This window comes from Pleurodeles waltl, chromosome 11, assembly GCF_031143425.1.
Source record: "Pleurodeles waltl isolate 20211129_DDA chromosome 11, aPleWal1.hap1.20221129, whole genome shotgun sequence".
In the NCBI taxonomy this organism is placed as follows: domain Eukaryota; kingdom Metazoa; phylum Chordata; class Amphibia; order Caudata; family Salamandridae; genus Pleurodeles; species Pleurodeles waltl.
This window is the reverse complement of record NC_090450.1, coordinates 337,021,155-337,039,339: the sequence shown is the minus strand read 5'-3', so window position 1 is coordinate 337,039,339 and position 18,185 is coordinate 337,021,155. Positions and strand designations below refer to the sequence as shown.

The 18,185-nt window shown below is 45.9% G+C and overlaps 1 protein-coding gene across 1 annotated transcript in view; it reads right to left on the bottom strand.

Moving 5' to 3' along the window:
• Positions 1–1,360: 1,360 nt before the first annotated feature.
• The window catches only part of ING5 (inhibitor of growth family member 5), a 674,090-nt gene continuing 657,265 nt past the window's right edge, over positions 1,361–18,185 (bottom strand). Inside the window, exon 8 of the mRNA XM_069213625.1 lies at positions 1,361–3,251. Within this exon, the coding sequence (XP_069069726.1) occupies positions 3,212–3,251 (40 nt within the window). The 3' untranslated portion in view covers positions 1,361–3,211. The remainder of the gene's footprint in view (positions 3,252–18,185) is intronic.

Sequence of the window (18,185 nt, the reverse complement as noted above, 5' to 3'; positions counted from 1 at the left end):
TCATCCCTTAATGGGGTGCCACTGGAGAGAGTTTCTGTGTTTGATTATTTAGGGGTTATGCTTACTGAAAGCTTTGATAGGGGTCCTCTCATGTTGAGTTGCATAGACTCAAGTTAGAGCAATATTGTGGAGGTATTTTTAAGGCTCATCGCTTGTCCTCATTTCGACCAGTGTCAATAGCCCTTGAGATCTACAAGAGTCAGATTTATATGTTGGGGAGCTTTCGGGCTTTCATGATACAAGAGCCCTAGAAACGTGTGAAAATTGTTTTTTGAGAAGCTTAGTTAATATTCCTGTTAGCACCCCACTTGTTCCCCTGCAGCTGGATTGTGGTTTGAGAAGGGTTAGTGATTTGGTTGGGATAAGACCCCTCCTATATTGGTGAACCTTTGGACAGTTCCCCAGCTCACACCCTTCCCCGAGGCCCTGGAAGATGTACTGGGGTACTGCTAGGATTCCGTGGGTGAGGTCCCTGAAAGCGAGTCTGGGTCAGATTGGGTTTAAAAATATATGGTCTTCCTTTCCAGCTATTACCTCAGTGTCTATGTCTGACCGGAATGGTGCTTATTGGCTTTATGTTGACAACTCTCATCTGACCATCTCCAGGATCAGGTCCCTTACTGCATCATTTCTGGAGTTCAAAGTGGTGCGTCAGTTCAAGGAGTTCTTGGATGAGATTGAACATCCTCTTGTGAAGAGTTTATATCTTAAATTCCGCCTGGGAACTTTGCTCCTTGGTTCCTTTTCCGCCAAGTAGGAAACTCATCCTAGCGATCAGGACTATTTTTGTCCATTCTGCCCTCTAATGGTAGAATCATCCAAACATGCTTTGCTATTTTTTTCCACCTACCAGGGGTTAGAAAAAGATGGATCGTACAGGTTTGTCGCAGTCTGGGGATAAGGAATTTAGGGATAGCTTTTAGAGTATTACAGAGCGACGCTAAGCAATTAATTGTCTTTGCTGTCTCTCGGTTTCTGCTGCACATGTGCAGTCTTATGCAGAAATTGTTATCCAGATGAGGTATAGGCTTTTATTCAGTTTCCTTCCCCTTTTTATCTGTTTGATTTTAGCAGTCATATGGTATTACAATGCTTATTGTAAGCTATTTGTGTCATAATTGCTGATATTTTAAGAAACGAGAATTGCTTTATTGTGTATTCATTGTTTTACATTTTTGTACTGTAATTCCAATATGTTCTTTTATGGCCTTGTAGCCGTAATACAGATTGATTGGTTGACTGACTGAAATTGGGATTTTGAGACTGACCCTGGATGGTGCAGTTTCATACATAACTCGTAAGAATAGGAATTTTTAATCCCTACTTTAAGAATTACCATTTAATTTTGTTTTCTTTTTTTAGTTAATGTATTTATTAGGATGATCAAATCTTCTAAACTCTTTTTGGCAAGATGTAGCAGTTTAAACAGAGTCTACATGAAAGGAATCTTTTGAATATTTTGAAGATCCCCGTTCCTAACGGTGTAGACGTGTTTTTCTTTAGATAATGATGGCTGTGCAATAGTGGTAAATCATAAGAATTGATTTAGGACAACCAGTAGCACTTAATATTAGAATGCTAGTACTGTAGGATGCAAATGCGAGTTCAAGACCAAGCTTGGACTTTTGGGTTTTGTATAAAGTGAAACTAAAATATCCACAGCAGTTTAAAATATCTCTCAGAGCCACCCAACTGAAATAAGCAGCAAAGTAATTAAGTCCTAACTCTCAACCCATGTACCTTCAGATCACAGTGCGGAATATTGAGTGTCTTGTCAGGAGATACAAGTATTGAAATGGCTCCTTCCTGGCTGCAGACAGTCACTAGTCAGAAGAGTAGATGATGATTGAGATGCTAATGGTCAGAACTTACAACCACCTCCTCAGGAAAGATGAGAAATGAGACAGTAAAACAAGTCAAACAATTAGACGTTTGCAGGGGGTGGACTAGTTTTCCTTTAAGCCCAGTTCCCAAATAGTGGTAAAGCCATTGCAAAAGCAAACCAGGTAAGAGGCGATCTCTTGAATACGTACTTAGTAGTGATTCTGTGCCCTAAATATCACAGATAATGATTTTAGCCTTAACAGTGCAACCTAGGGAGTGCTCTACCCTCCGACTGTCTCCATGATAATAAGTAATTTTTAACACTGTGAGAAGTAAGCTACCTCTGCAACTATATTGCTTTGGCTAGAATGGATGTGTGCACATTTGTCAAACAATCGCCATTCTATTTTTCCTCATTCATATGTTTTGTATGCACATTTAAAGATAAAGAGTGCCAGGAGAGCCAAGAACTAAGGGATAAATGCCACATATGTGTCCACTGAAGCTTAGGCAATACTCTCAAAACTTGCTGTGCAATGTGGTCTTTTGTGGGGTATGTAATTCCTATCCTTGTTTTGCCACTGTAGAGTACTCTCAATAACAGTTATTCCTACTTCCCAGTTTAATGGTACTTAATTTATCAACATCAGCAAGATTAAGGACCATTTAAGCCAGGCCTTCATCCAAACTTGTGACCTGCTTGTTACAACTGATGTACTCAGCCAGTGCATAATTCATCTGACAGACGTTGGATAATGCAGTTTCTTGCATCAGTTACACATTATCCAAAAATAATCCTTTGTCATCTCAGCTCCCACTCCCTCCTCCACCTTTGTCCCCCATCATAAGTCCTGTGTAAATAAATTGTTGTTCTTCACCCACATCCCAGGACAAACCATATGAAGAGAGGATATCAAAAATAGCTGGTTTGTTATGGCATTAAGATGATAGCTCTTTGACTACCATCATCCCACAATGTTCCAGACTATTCATATTAAATGATCCCACCCCATCTCCAAGACTAGATCCAACAATAGCCCCAAACCTAGTTATAACATTCATATGTCGAAGGAAAAGTACCTCCCTTTCCCACACAACCCTGGATAACATATCCTACAATATGTCTGCCCTTTGCTACGCAACATTCACAGAATAAAATGTTCACATTGATGTAATTATTCTTCGTTATTCTTTTTCTTACATAAAACCAGCTTCCTTATCTAGCCAGTTTCCTGATGAAGTGAACCAAAATTCACTGCCCTAAGAGCTAAAAAGGACAAGAACAATATAGTTAAAAATCAAGAGAAAGTATTTGAATATAAAATATTGCAAGGAGAATAAAGGAATATATTAAACTTCTGTCTTCTCGACCACCAAGTTTGGGTCTTCATTTCTTTTTGCGTTCCTGAACACAACGAGGGCAGAACCTGTGGATAGGATAGAAAGAGGTGTTAGACATTTTACCTGGTCGCAGGTTAGTTAGTAACCACTCACTTTTTATCTATGATGAATTACTCAAAGCATTCTGGTTAGCTGTGTGGAACTCTGAGGTACCTCAAAATTCCATTTGAGCAAGTTGTCCCTCCTCGACCAAATGTTCTTGCAGATATATGAAATTGAAGGTATACAGACCACTGACATTTCCAGACCTTAAGTTGAGCTGACAGGCAAACCTAGGTCTTATTGATGATGAATTTTGGCTAACACTTTTATTGATACCAAGACAAGTAGCGATTTCAGCATGCTTAAGGTGCATTTAATGTAAAGCTAAGAAGACTCCCAAACAAGTACAATCCCCTCTCATACTCTTCACCAGAGAGCAAATGTGGACGTGAGCAGGGGCCTGATTCAAAAAGTTTGAAATGTACACTTTAGTGAACGTTTTCAATTTGTTTGCAATTCATAAAAACATTTTACGAGTAGCATGTTTACAACTGTGGAGTCTCTGCACTCATGGCGGAAACTCCACACATAAAAAGATAGGTCTGTTCTTAGTGTCTGCCACAAGTACGAAGACTCCATAAGATTTCACTTGTAAAATTCTTTTGTGAATAACAAAAAAGTCGAAAACTTACACTAAAGTGTAATTTTACCTTTGTGAATCAAGCTATAGTTGGGTAGTAATCGTAAATTTGTGACTGGGCTGTGGCCATACACAGATCTAGTCAAATGATGCGTGTTATGCTGTCTTGCTTCCTGTGTTGCATTCAAATTTGAAAATGGCAATAAAATGGTCCAATAAAAATGTAATAGTACGTGGAGGTCAGCAGCACCTTAGTGAATATTATGTTTGTGATGCCACAGAAGTTTATCCCTAATGAATTCACCCTTGAAAAATATCAAGCAGAAAAGTTCCCCATTGCTGAGGAGTTCCTAGAGAAAGAGGGAGGGAGGCACAACAAACAGCAAGGCATGTGTACGGCCAGATCATTATTATAAACTATCTACTCGAGTGTGAGTTGGAGTGGTCATTATGTCTTAGACTGCCACTAAGCACAAAACAGAGACGAGATGAAGAAAAGCAACTGAGAGGCTAACTACAGAGATCCCGCTGTTGCCTGCACCAACAGGGGAGCAACCACTAGACACAGAATTAATTTCAAGAGATTAGAATACAATATGATACAATGACAATACAAGATGTCCTAGGAGGAATGACACATGTATTGACAAGCAAAGAGATCATAAGGAGGCTGGTAGTGCCTCAGTGTCACCAAGAGTTTTTCCTCAGTTCTGGCATGTGACATTTCAAGGTATGACTTTACTTGTAATTGTAACTCTATTTATGTAGCGCTTACTACCCATGACGAGGCATGGAAGCACTTTTCAGCGAGTACACTGTACTGTAAAGTGGATTAATGGTGGATTAGTAGAGGGAAATATATATAGTTGCTGGGATTAAGTGGTGGGAGTGGCGCACACGTGACTCTGCTAGTTGGATGAACAGGATAAAGGATGGATAGAGAACGGAAGAGTTACGGGTTATTTGGGAGTTTTAATAGTAACAGGCGTTCCATTTGTGCTGTAAATCAAGGAATTGTTAACAAAAAATGAATACATATTTTAATAATTTTATATTTTCTTTTATTCTTAATGTATATCTGTCCCCCAATATTTCAATAGTGAAGCACTTATAGATACAATTGCTATAATTATATTTACACATTTTGACAGATATGTGTTATTATAGGAAAATAAATTCACATGCATACACTCATCACCTTATATGGTATTGATATATTGAAATGAAAAATGTATTTATTCATTTTTCATTCCTCTAATAAGTATAAAAATATACAGAGAGATACATACCCATATTATTTTTGTTTTTTGTTTTTTTCCATTAATTAACTCCTTTGGTGCTAAGGAAGTGCAGGGCGTGTGCTCAGCACCGGTCATTGGGTGCTGAGGACGTGTCCAGCACGACCTAGCACCCCCCACCCCACCATCTTGGTGCATCCTTCGCCTCATGTCCCCACCAGGGATGGCTGCGGAAGAAATTCATCTGCCACCCGTGCCCTGAATCTCATATGATTTAAAAAGACTGATGGATGCCAGAGGTCTGGGGGCCACTTTTCTCCTGGACCTCTCAGAAACCTTAAGATACTATACACAAAAGCATTTTTTGTTACTACCCATTCAGAGCTTTAAATTATTGCCACGCCTATGTCTTGGCCAAAAGATTTTTTGTCTAATAGCCAACAACTGGCCTCTCTCCTTCCATTCTCCTCTCAACCCAGAAAAATCAATTGTGGAATTCTGCAGGGATCAATTTTGCCCCGTTGCATCAATTCGAACATTTGTTGCATCAGATAAAGACACAATTGTTTGATGTGAGCCAACAATACACAATTTCTTTTTGATTTGTCATGTCTTTCAAGTTTAAGCAGTGAGAGATATTCTACACTGGCCGACAGTCTGTCTGTCACTCAATGGCGTATGCCATTAAATTATCTGAAATAAAATCCTCTAAAATTGAGATGTTTCCTACATCTCCAAGAGAAACCATAGGTAACCTTCCCTGGCTTGCAATCATTGGTCCTCCTCCCTCTGCTTGTATAGACAATCTAGGCATACATATTGACTAAAACTTGAGGCTGGCGAAGTAGGTCTCAAAAATCACTAAAACCTGTTATTTTTCCAATTGAACATACTTTGCATCATCAGGCGTTTTCTTGAAAAAGAACTCAAAACACTGATCAAATCTAGAATAGATTATCGGAAAGGCTGTTTTCCTATCTGCCCCCAAGAAACGCACCTCGAGCCCCCAACTGATACAAAATTCAGTAGCATGACTTTTAAGCAGTCCAAGGAAAGGTGAGTCAATTGTGAGGAGTCTTCATTGGTTCCCCGTTCATAATAAAGTTGTTTGTAAGGCAATAACAAAAGTCCATAGGGCAACCTACACAAATTGTACTGAGTTCCTAGTAAAAACATTGACTTGGTATAGAATGTCCAGACAATGAAAATCAGATTACATCTTTTCCTTACAGCTGCCAAGATTCTGCACAGCACTATATGGAGATACATCTGATATCTATTCTGGCTACCAGAACCTGTAATACCCTTCCTTTTGATCTTCAAAGTCAACCCTCTCTAGTCGTCTTTTGAAAATCGGCTAAGTCCATACCTATTTAACAAGTAATCTTTAATTATTCTGCTGCCCATATTTTTGTAGTGACTGAATGCCAAGAAAACTCAGTTGTATGATGCGCTTGATAAATACCCTAACCATAACAAACTGATGCAATGCAAGCTGTCCTTCTCTGACCTGTGGCCTTGCACACATCAAATTCCCAGATGTGCACCCCATCCTGAAAGAGAAGCCTCTGTCACAATAATTCAGAGGTCCTCAAAATGTTTGCATAGAGCCCCTCCCACGCAAAATGTCAGCCCCCCTCCAAAACGTTATGGCAAGGATTGAGTGAGCAGAAGAGGCAGAGCTGATCGCAAGTATGTTTTTATGAGATCATTTCAGGGCCGCTTTTTTGTAGCTCATAAGCACAATAAATGTGAGACTTATAAAAGAGCAAATGTGTCAAACACAAGGGGAATTGACCAAAACATTACTTCCTATAATTGGGGTTGCTGTCAGGCCAGAGCCCCAAAGCAATTGCTGCACTAGTGACAAACTGCTTCTCAGGACTGCACGTCTTCTCTCCTTTCAAGCTTTCCCTTCCATGCCTGACTAACCCTTCAACCTTGAAACCAGGTGTCTGTTCCTTTCTGAAAAAAATGAGCTCCTGCATGTTGCCCCCATGCCCCATTTTTGCGGCAGGGGTGACTCCGTCATATTCCTATATTCCTAGCAAGGACATTGAGCCTCAATACCTCCTTTTTTAAAGTAAGACATTCATAATTGTGATGTTGCGGGTCATACAGACTACTGTGCTCCCAAGTCTCTGCACCTGCTTTACTAATGATAGCTACTGCCTTGCGAAACAGGCTGTCTCCTCTGCCCTGTTAACAACATGGGGTCTCATCTCATTCTCTGCTTCAATTTCCCCCTCCTTTGGGCTACTGCACTGAGGGCCAGCGCAACACTGGTGCAGCAAGTCGGCACTGGTACCTAAAGCAAGAAAGAAAGGATAGTCTGTCTACTCTTCTACTCTGCCCATTTCAGAGGGATATCAAATCCAAGGCCTGATGCCCAAAGCTGGCTTACTGCTGCCTTTTGGAAAAGAAAAAATCAAGCATCCTGCGACCCCCCCACCCCATGCTTGGGTCCTATCCCATGTGCAGCAAAGATGACTTGGACCCTAATGCTTCAAAGAAAATTGCCCCGCTCCTTTTTCATACTAAGACAACCATGACTGGGGTCCAGTGGTCACTCATACCCCTGGCACTGCTGTCACAGCGCCTGCTGCACTGATTATAGTGATTGCCCTTAAAAAAAAAAAAGGGAACCCTACATATTGCCCTCCTTTCTTTTGTGAACAAAAAATTAGCCCCCACGTAGCGCCCCATATTTGGGGCTATCTCTTTGGCACCGCACTGCCACTGGATCTTCCTCCTTTGTTTTTTTCTCCTGGACCATTACTCTGTGACCCTTGGGGGTCTTGAGGATCCGGGCTCTGCATCTGAATGCAACACTGCTGGCCTCCTCACCACCACCTTAACTCACAATTTGGAAAAACAACCTACCCTGAACAGATAATGCTGACCTCGCAGTGCCTGTGCCTGAAAGTGAAGGATCAGGTGGTGGAGAGGGCCGGAGGGAATCAGAGAAGAGGGATAGAGAGCTAAAATGAAACATGCCTTCTCCCCCTGTTCTCTGCTATCTGCGATATGTGCTATTGGTTAATCACCAAATATAAAGTCTGCTTTGAAGTCATTAAAGGTTTTAATTAATGGAGTTGCTTGTTGCCAAATATTTATTCTTTTTGAGTGGTGACATATGGGTGGTATCAGTATTACTAAATTGTATATTTTTAACACACTTGTTTCATCTTAACTACATCAAAAATACACACAAAACAAATCAAGTAAAAACTACATTTTTTGGCAGCACATCTTCTGTTTAAAACAACTTTAAAATAATGACTTATTCACTGTGCTTTCTATCACAGGCTAGGATCTTCTAGGGCCATAAATAAACAAATCACTATGACACGCACACACCTGCAGTGATCACATTAACCAACTGAGGTTTGACAATGTAAGACTGCATCCCACTGATCAGTTTAACATGCATTTATTTTTCATGTAAGGTGTGCATGCTAATTTATATGTCGTTACCCGAAGTTGTAAAAAAACAAAAAACAAAATGCAGAATATTTTCTTCTTTTTAGCCATGCGTTTGACCCAGTCTCCACACTCACTGGGCCTGACCCCTGGGGTGTAGCTTGGTCAGTAAGATTGGGGGGGGGCTGTGAATTTCAGACTTTCCAACAATCACACTGGCATATAATGTTAAAATAGATTAAAGGACAAGCCTGGTGCATGAGAGGGGTTTCAGGAGCATTGGAAACGGAAAGGAATGCGGATTGGTAGGGGTACTAAGTGAAAGAAAAAAACAGTATTTTGAAAAAAAACTTATTTTTGAAGACTTTTAAACCAGAGAAAGGAAGAGTGAATTAGCGTTTTTGTCTCCATCTATGTAAATATTTTGGTGTAATTCGACAGACCACTCACAATACCAGATTGAAGGTGCCAGTAACCACGACACGGGCATCCCTGAGCAAGCTCCGCACCGGGCCCCTAACTAATCTTATACAATCCTATTGCCATCCCACGAAACTACCCTATCAGACAAACGTAGTCACTTAGAGAAAACCCCAGCAGCTGCGGACGCAACTTTCAGTGCCATCCAAGACACAGAGCCAACCTGTAGTGGAGGTGGGACGAGCCGCCTGGAGCTTCCCTGGCAGACCTTGTGCGATCGGACATCAGGGGCCGGGCGCCTGGTCAGAAGAGCTCGGGTCCCCCCCCTCCCATTCACACCAGCATACCCCCCTAAAGGGAAGCAGACCCGCCTTCCGCGCCGGGAGAAGGACCCGCAAGGCACAGAACCGTGGATGGTCAGCACTTGGCCGGTGTGGTACACTTAAAGAAACTCCCTACACCAACCTGCAAGTCCTCGGTGGGAGCACCTGCAACACTGGGACGTGGCTGCAGTGGAGGCCCAAAGCGGAGATTGGGCTGAGCCTGGCCGAGTGTGGTGACAGGAGGTGTTGGTGAGTGCCTGTGAGTGACAATAAATCAAACGGGAGGCACTCGTCATCCCCATATTCCCCTTCCTCAGTACTCATTCTCCCCCACAGAAGTTGACCCACCTCATGTTCTGGATTGGGGGGGTGAGGCACGAGTGGTCGGACCGCAAGGAGAGAGGCGCGAGCCCTGGGAGCGGAGGCCTAAAAAGTTAGCAACGCAATGCCAAAGCTCATGCCTGGTTCCTACCTGCTGTTAAAAACACTGGACGAAGTCCTGAGGGGAATCGGCAGGAAACAGATGCCCCCTCCTGGCAGACATAAGCCGTCCCAGGCCTAGGAAGACCCCAGGCTAGAGAAGCACAAGACAACACACACCCTCCGGGGATCACCAGAGAACACAAGTGACACCACAACTGTCCAGAACAGACCTGAAATCCACAGGAGGGAGACTCACGTCCCCAGTGAGACTCAGAGACTTGAGGACAGTGCACAAATCTGTGGCACTGGGCCAAGACACACAACAGAGGAGAGAGACACCAAAATATATCCTGTGATTAGAGTAATGTCGACGAGAGACTTTTTTCTTTTCCCCTACCTAACGCTGATTAAGTATGCCGAACAGAGCATCCAGAACCTGATACCCTAATAGAATTAAAAAATGTGAAGCTTTTCTGGGACGTCGAACAGATGACGTGGGAACCCATAAAAATGCGTGAAGACACAAACGGTTAGGTCTGGCGAGTCACAAGTAGTGCCTAGTGGGGCACTTAGGGGGACAAAGCAAAGGGAGTTGGAGAAACCGCAACAGGGAGACCGCCATAGTGCAGGTCACTAGAAGAGAAACAGTGCGTGACACAGATCCTAAACCCCCTTGACAGGGCAAAATGGACAGGTATACAATAACCATTATGTTCCTGCCGGACGCTGACCCACCGGATCTCCCCGCCAGTACAGCCCTTCTCACAGCCATACAATTCTCACACGAAGCCCTAGAAGGAAATATGGGCAAGGTGCACCCGAGGTCTCCCTTCTACACCAAGACCTATGCAGCGTGGCAGAGAGGGCACAACAGCTGAAACGAGAATCTTGGTCCTAAAGGACACAGTAAAAGACCTCTGTAAAGTGGTGTTTGAAGCCCAAGCCACCACCAAAACAATAACCTGGTGGTTGGAAGATACAGAAAATCTAGCTTGGAGACACAACTTTAGATTTGTGGGCTTCCCTGAGGGGGTAGAAGGCTCCAATATGGCACAATTCCTGGATGTGTGGCTGCGGCACACCCTGCCCCTGATCAATTCTCCTCCTGTTTCATAATAGAAAGAGCGCAACGAGCGCTGGAGGGTAGGCCCCCTCCTGGAGTCCCCCACAAGACCGGTGATAGCGAGATTCCTGAAATTTCAAGACCGAGATATGATTCTTGCTGAAATACGCAAGAAGGGAAAAGTCTGACGTGAGAATGTAAAGATCGTGGTGTTTCCGGATTACACACTCAAAGTCCAAAAAGAAAGATAGACTATTGATTCCATCAAGGTCACACTGTGAGCGTACAATTTGCGGTGTATGCTCCTGTTCCCTGTGAAGCCGAAGGTACTATTTCAGGGTGTTAGACCTGACAGCCTTAGGGAGGTCATCCCCCAACTTTTTGCCTGTCTCTGTCCACTTTTCTGACACTGTTTGTGCTGGTTTTAGGACTCTGCACACTTTACCACTGCTAACCAGTGCTAAAGTGCATATGCTCTCTCCCATAAACATGGTAACATTGGTTTATTCCCAATTGGCATATTTGATTTACTTGTAAGTCACCAGTAACGTGCACTACATGTGCCCAGGCCCTGTAAATTGAATGCTACTAGTGGGCCTGCAGCACTGGTTGTGCCACCCACATAAGTAGCCCCTTAACCATGTCTCAGGTCTGCCATTGCAAGGCCTGTGTGTGCAGTTTCACTGCCACTTCAACTTGGCATTTTAATAGTACTTGCCAAGCATTAAACTCCCCTTTTTCTACATATACGTCACCCATGAGGTAGGCCCTAGGTAACCCATCGGGAAGGGTGCTATGCAGGTGAAAGGCAGGACATGTACATGTGAGTTTTAAATGTCCTGGTAATGAAAAACTCCTAAATTCGCTTTCCACTACTGTGAGGCCTGCTCCTTTCATATGATAACATTAGGACAACCCTCATATACTGCTTGAGTGGTAGATTCTGATTAGAAAGTGGTAATACTGTGTCATATTTAGTATGGCCAGAATGGTAATAGAAAATCCTGCTTATTGGTGAGATTGGAGTTTATATTACTATTTTAGGGATGATATTTTTAGAAAGTGAGCATTTCTCTGCACTTAAAAGCCATCTGTGCCTTACAGCCTGTCTCCAATCAACAACTGGACTGGGCTGGTTGACAGCTTCCTTGTGCATTTCACCCAGACAACCACAAACACAGGACACTCAGTCATACCTACACTCACCTGCATACGGAATGGGTCTCCCTGAGCTGGAAGGGTGGAGGGCCTGACACTTACATTTCAAAGGCTAGTGGCCTGCCCTCACACAATGGACTGCCAAACCCCCTACTGGGACCCTGGCAGACAGACCTGTGCTGAACAGGAAGCTTGTGTACTTCAAAATCACTCTTTGAAGTCTTCCCCCACTTCAAATGCATTTTTTTGTACATAAACTGGGTCTCTAACCCCACAAACCCTGACAGTTCTGGACCTGAACCTGCAACCTGTCACGAGGAACTGCCTGGCTGCCCTAAGGGCTCATGTGGACTGCTGTGCTGAGAAGGACTACTGCCCTGCTGTTGCCCTGTTTCCCTGCTAACCTCTGACTTTGCTGAGCAGTGCTCTCCAAGGGCTTAGATTGAGCTTGCCTCCTGTTTTCTGAAGTCTCAGGCCCAAAAAAAGACTTAGGCCCTCATTCTGAACTTGGCGGCAATCTTTGCTTACCGCCATGGCGACGGTGAACAGAAGACCGCCAGTGGTGGAAGATTGGACGCCGCTGAATTATGATGCCAAAAAGTTAAACCTCCAAAAATCTTGCAACCTCCACCCACCTCCAGGGCCTACGACAGCAGAAAGGCAGTATGCCCTACCCCGCCACTGCCATGCAGGCAATTCCTCCGCCCACCAAATAATGAAGCAAAAATCAGAGTGGGGGATAGTGGATGTCGACGATCATTGGCGGTATGGACCACCACGGACAGCAATGAGGCCCACCAACAACAAATGCACACATTGGCAAATTTAATGTCCACACACCTGACACACATCCACCACACTATAAAACACACACATGCACACCCCACAATCCTTTGCATCGCCAATAGCACAACTGAGATTGACAATACAACACGTATACACTGAAAACAACATCACACAAGTCACATGCACAAATACACCACCAAAACACATACAAACCCCAAACACCTGTATAACCCACACACATAACCACACAGCAGCACCCTCACCAATACACCCACAACACACCACCCACAACACACACCAATGTCACCCTCTAAGCACCCCCGCTTCACAGATAGGGAGTTAAGGACCATAGTGGATTAAATACTCAGGGTCGGGCCACAACTATTCGGGGCACAGGTGGAGCTGACACCCTTGACCAGGAAGATGGAGCTATGGCAGATGATTGTCAACAAGGTCAATGCAGTGGGAAACCATCCATTCACAAGGGATGACATCAGGAAGAGATGGAATGACCTGCGCTGGAAGGTTCGGTCAATGGCATCCAGGCACAACATCACAGTACCAAAGACTGGTGGAGGTCCCCTACCTACAACCCCCGATTACACCGACTGGGAGGAGAAGGTCCTCGCTATCCAGCACCCGGAGGGCCTCACTGGAGGACTGGACTCGGGTAAGTCAACTACAATACCTTAACAGTCACCCCACCTATAATGCATGCATCACCCCACCCCTCTCACTACCACCAGAACCCCATCCCCACCCAGTGCATGGATTGACAGTGGCACTACAGCACCTACAATGCACTCCCCCTCCCCCCACATAAAATGCAAAGATATGTACACAAAGGGACCTTGCATGCCACGGCAGGGGAATATAAGCACAAATTAGGGCAGAGCTGTGCATCAATTGCTGAAAAAGGTACCTGACACCCACATGTCCATTATCCCCCCACAAGCACCACCACCCATGCCACCCGGACAGAAACGCCAAGGAGTGCCAGCGCCCCACACAGAGACAAAGGCCCCACTCAGGAAAGTGGAGAGGGATGTATGGAAAGTGAGGAATACCCTGGCCCTTCACAGTCCTGGTCTGTTACGCTCCAGCAACCCCATCCAGGATACCACTGACAGCCCTACCACCAAGCCACCATCAACAACTCTGTCCAAACGACCCCAAACCAGTGCCACCCGGCTACAGACTGCCAGCCCACATTCACAGTCTCCACCCACCAACAGGCAGGATTAGGAAGGACCCAGTGCAAGTGGGACTGCCAGACCTGTGCAGGGGACACAAGCACAGGGGGTGAGGGCCAGTGGGAGGATATCAGTGGCCCGGGGAAGGTGGCCAAAGGATGGATGGATGCAGCAACCCAGGAGGTGATATCTGAGGTCCTGGGAGCATACCACCATATCCAGGACAGGATGGACCAGATCCTGGCCACGTTGGAGCAGAATCAGAGGCTGCAGATAGCATACCACCAGGAGGCCATGGAACAATGGAAACAGCTAAATGCCACCATGGCCACCATTGCAGGGGTGCTACAGCACCAATACCACAGCCAGTCTGAGACCTCCACCCACCTGCAGGCCCCTACCACTAGCCAGGACACTGCCGCCATCTATATCTGCACCAGCTACTGGACTGATGGCACTGCCAGAGGACACCCAGGAAACCAGCACCCCTAACCCTGCAGCCCAGCTCCAGCTTCGCAAATGTGCCCTTAGAACCAGACACACCACTGAAATACCAGCAAAGACCAAGCCCAGCACTAGGAAGTGACTCTGCCCTGAACTGTCTCCCTTGTGTGCCACTGTGCTCCCTTGTCGACTTGCCACTGCCATCACACCATCTACCAATGGCCACATGGAACAAAACCCAGTGCTACCAACAGCTGAGCATATGTACCTGAGTATGGATATGCACCATGTGCCCACTCCCTATCACTGTTCCACAAAATATGCATATTTTGTCACTTAATAAAAACATCTATGCACTTAAATTGTATGTCCCTTGTCAATATGAGATATCAATTGTGAGTGTGTATGCATTAGCCAGTCTATTTCATCATCATACCTTTATTGCAGGAGGGGATCCAACACACTGTAGTGTCTGAAGTATGTCACACTGTACCTACTATTGGGTTGCCTGGGACATGCCACTTCAGTCATCAGCTAACAGTGCCAATGACTATAGACACCACATTACCAATTAAATGAGTCAGACTGAAACTATGCAGTGAAAACATCAGCATCAGTGCAAAGTACTTCATGGTCACTGAAAGTATAGGCGGATCAGCTGGTTCCTGTACTTAAGATCCCCCCCTCTTCTTCCTCACCATTACTCTCATCCCCTCTCTGAGGTTGTAGGGCTGGTTGGACAGCACCCTTGTCTTCCAGAAGGGGAATAGCTTTACTCACAGCCAAGTTGTGCAGCATGCAGCAGGCCACCACTATCTTACACTCTTTGTCAGGGACATAGCACAGGGATCCCCCAGAGAGATGGAGGCAACAAAATCTAGCCTTCAGGAGACCTATTGTGCGCTCAATCACCCTCCTAGTACTTCCATGGCCCTCATTATAATTCCTCTCTGTATCTGTCCTGGGATTCCTCACTGGTGTCAGGAGCCATTGCAAGTTGGGGTAGACAGAATCACCTGCAAAAGTGGGTGAAACAGGACCTTAAGAAACTGACTTTACATGCATACTGGCTGGCTGTTAGCTATATACAGATCTAGTGTTAAACACGCTTATCTATGAGCTATCCTCTGTCCCCTTGTAGTTGTCCCATCAAGTGTGGTACACTGCTGTTTCTCAGGACAAAGAATCATGGACTGAGCCTCGGAACCTGACACTGACATGTGAAATGTACTGGTCAGCAGTACACACCAATTGTATATTCATGGAGTGATAGTTCTTTCGATTCCTGTACACCTGTTCATTCACTCTTGGGGGTATGAGAGCTATGTGGGTCCCATCAATGGATCCAATCACATGTGGGATGTTGGCAAAGGCATAAAATTCAGATTTGATGGCAGGAAGATCAGACCTTTGAGGAAACTGGACATATGTTTGCAGGTGTTGGACAAATGCATCCAGGAATTTTGACAGGATGAGGCTGAACATTGGCTGTGAGACCCGTGCACCCATGCCCACGGACACCTGAAATGAGCCCATAGCCAAAAAATGGAGTACAGATAGCACTTGCACAGTTGTAGGGATGGCATGCTGATTCCGATTTGCCGGTTTCAGAAAAGGATCCATTAATGCACTGCGGTCATGGATATTAGCTCTATTGGGTCTGTAGGTGATAATGATGTGACATTCCTCCATAGTTTCCAAGGCAACCAGAGGTCTGTAAACAGATGGGGCCCTCCCTCATCACATGGGTCTTTACCTATGGTGGAGGAAGGAACACATATTAAGTGTAAACATACACCTGCATCACATGAGGTCACTGTATCTTTGTAAGTGCGACACATAGGGAACACACAGACACAATGTATGAAGTACACCATCAGGCATTTATGTGCTGAGTTAACTCTGTAATACTGGCATCCCAGTGTGGACACAATTCCAAAAATGGGTACATGTTTGGATCCTAGACTCATGTCAGCAAGCGACTAAGGTTGGAGATTTTGGAGGCCCCGGATGGGGCCCCTTGCCAAGCTATGGTGATGTGGTGGAGGCAAAATGGCAGCCTCCTGCCATCCAGGTATGAGGGAGTGGAAGTGACTTCATTCCGCTGGCGTTATTCGTCATGGCGGAAGGCGGTGTTCACCGCCATGCACCCAATCATTGGTTTACATGGTTGTCAATGGGGAACCTGGGACAATCATGATCGCCGCCGGCGCTGACGGAGCACACCGCTTTGGTACCTATGCCATTTCGGCAGACTCTTGACAATTGACTCCTGATTCCCGTGCAGGCTAGTACTCCACTGCATGTGCTGCTGTGTCCTGACTCTGGCCCCTCAGATGGCGCGGATCACAGGGGAACGGAGGACCAGAGAGGCCCAGCTAGGGAAGGCCTTCCAACGAGGAAGGGGTGCCCGTCGGACCCTGACCCCCCTAATGGCCCGCATTCTGGAGGTGGACTATCCAGATTTGGATGGGCACCGGAAGGCAGCACAGCAGCCACCAGGGGGTGAGTACCAACACTGTTGTGATACTGCTTTGACGGACGTATGTTAGTGCTGTGGTATGTATGCATTCTAGTGGCAGGCACTTGGACAGGTGGGTTCCTGCAGTCCTGCCCCCTCAAAGTCCATGGGATGGTGAAAGGGCTAGTTTGGGCAGTATCTATAGGCCCATGGCGGGTCCCCTTTCGGTCATCTGTTATGCTTTGTGGCCTCATGGACTTGTAAGTGCATTGGCTGGGCATGGTCTCTCATGGGTGTACTCCACACAGTGTATCAGGTCCATGTTTTCTGTGGGTAATGTGGTGGATTCTGGGGTAATGGCCACTAGTCAGGGGCACAATCATGATGTATCTTGTATGTGCTGCGTGTAAGTGTGTGATCTGGATGGGAGTGTGTGTGAGCCAGAGATGTACATATGTTCAATTTCTGACAAAGTTCTCCCTTGTTTAGTCTCTCTACCCCGTCCTCTTGTGTCCTTTGTGTACATCAGCATCAACTGGCGAGGGAGCAGTGGCACCGGCGAGTAGAGATGCAGCAGCCCACGGTTCCAAGGAGGCAGAGCCGAGCGACGCCAAGGGGACCAGAGGGTTGGAGAGCGAGGGGACTACCACGGGGGAGGCAACTACCACTGGAAGTAGTGACTCTGATACCTCCTCCGATGGGAGCTCCCTGGTGGTGGCAGACCCTACTGGGCACACCCATTCTATGCCATCTTCTTCCACCCCCATGCCACCACCGCCCTCCCAGTTGCTTCCCACCCAGTTGTCTGTGCCCGCTCATCCAAGAGGGTGGGTGTCTCCCTCGCCCCAGGCACCTCATCCCCTGCCCCAGTCAGCCCTGTGCCTTCATGGAGGAGGCTATTGAACTCCTGAGGAGCATCTCTGTAGGACAGACAACCATTGTGAATGCCATCCAGGGGCTGGCATCCAAGATGCAGGAATGCAATGCCTACCTGGAATGCATTCACGGTGCCATGTCTGGCCTACAGAGATCTTTTCAGACTTTGGCCTCCTCTTTGACAACAGCCAGTGTCCCTGGTCTTTCCGTCCCCCCTCCCACCACCTCCACACCTTCCAGCACCCCACTCCATTCACTCATCCTAAGCAAACGTACAGACAGCCATGCACACACGTCAACACACAAGAAGCACACAGACAAACACAAGCACCACACTTCCTACCACTGGGAGGCACACACACAACATATCACAGCACACACAACAACATCCGCTTCCCCCAGTGTGTCCTCCTCCCCACCACCCTGTCACCTCACCATGCACATCCACAAGCACTGCACCCTCAGTCACTGCTGCTGCCCCCATTCATGCAGTCACCACAACATCTGACATCCAGGCATGCACCCCAGTC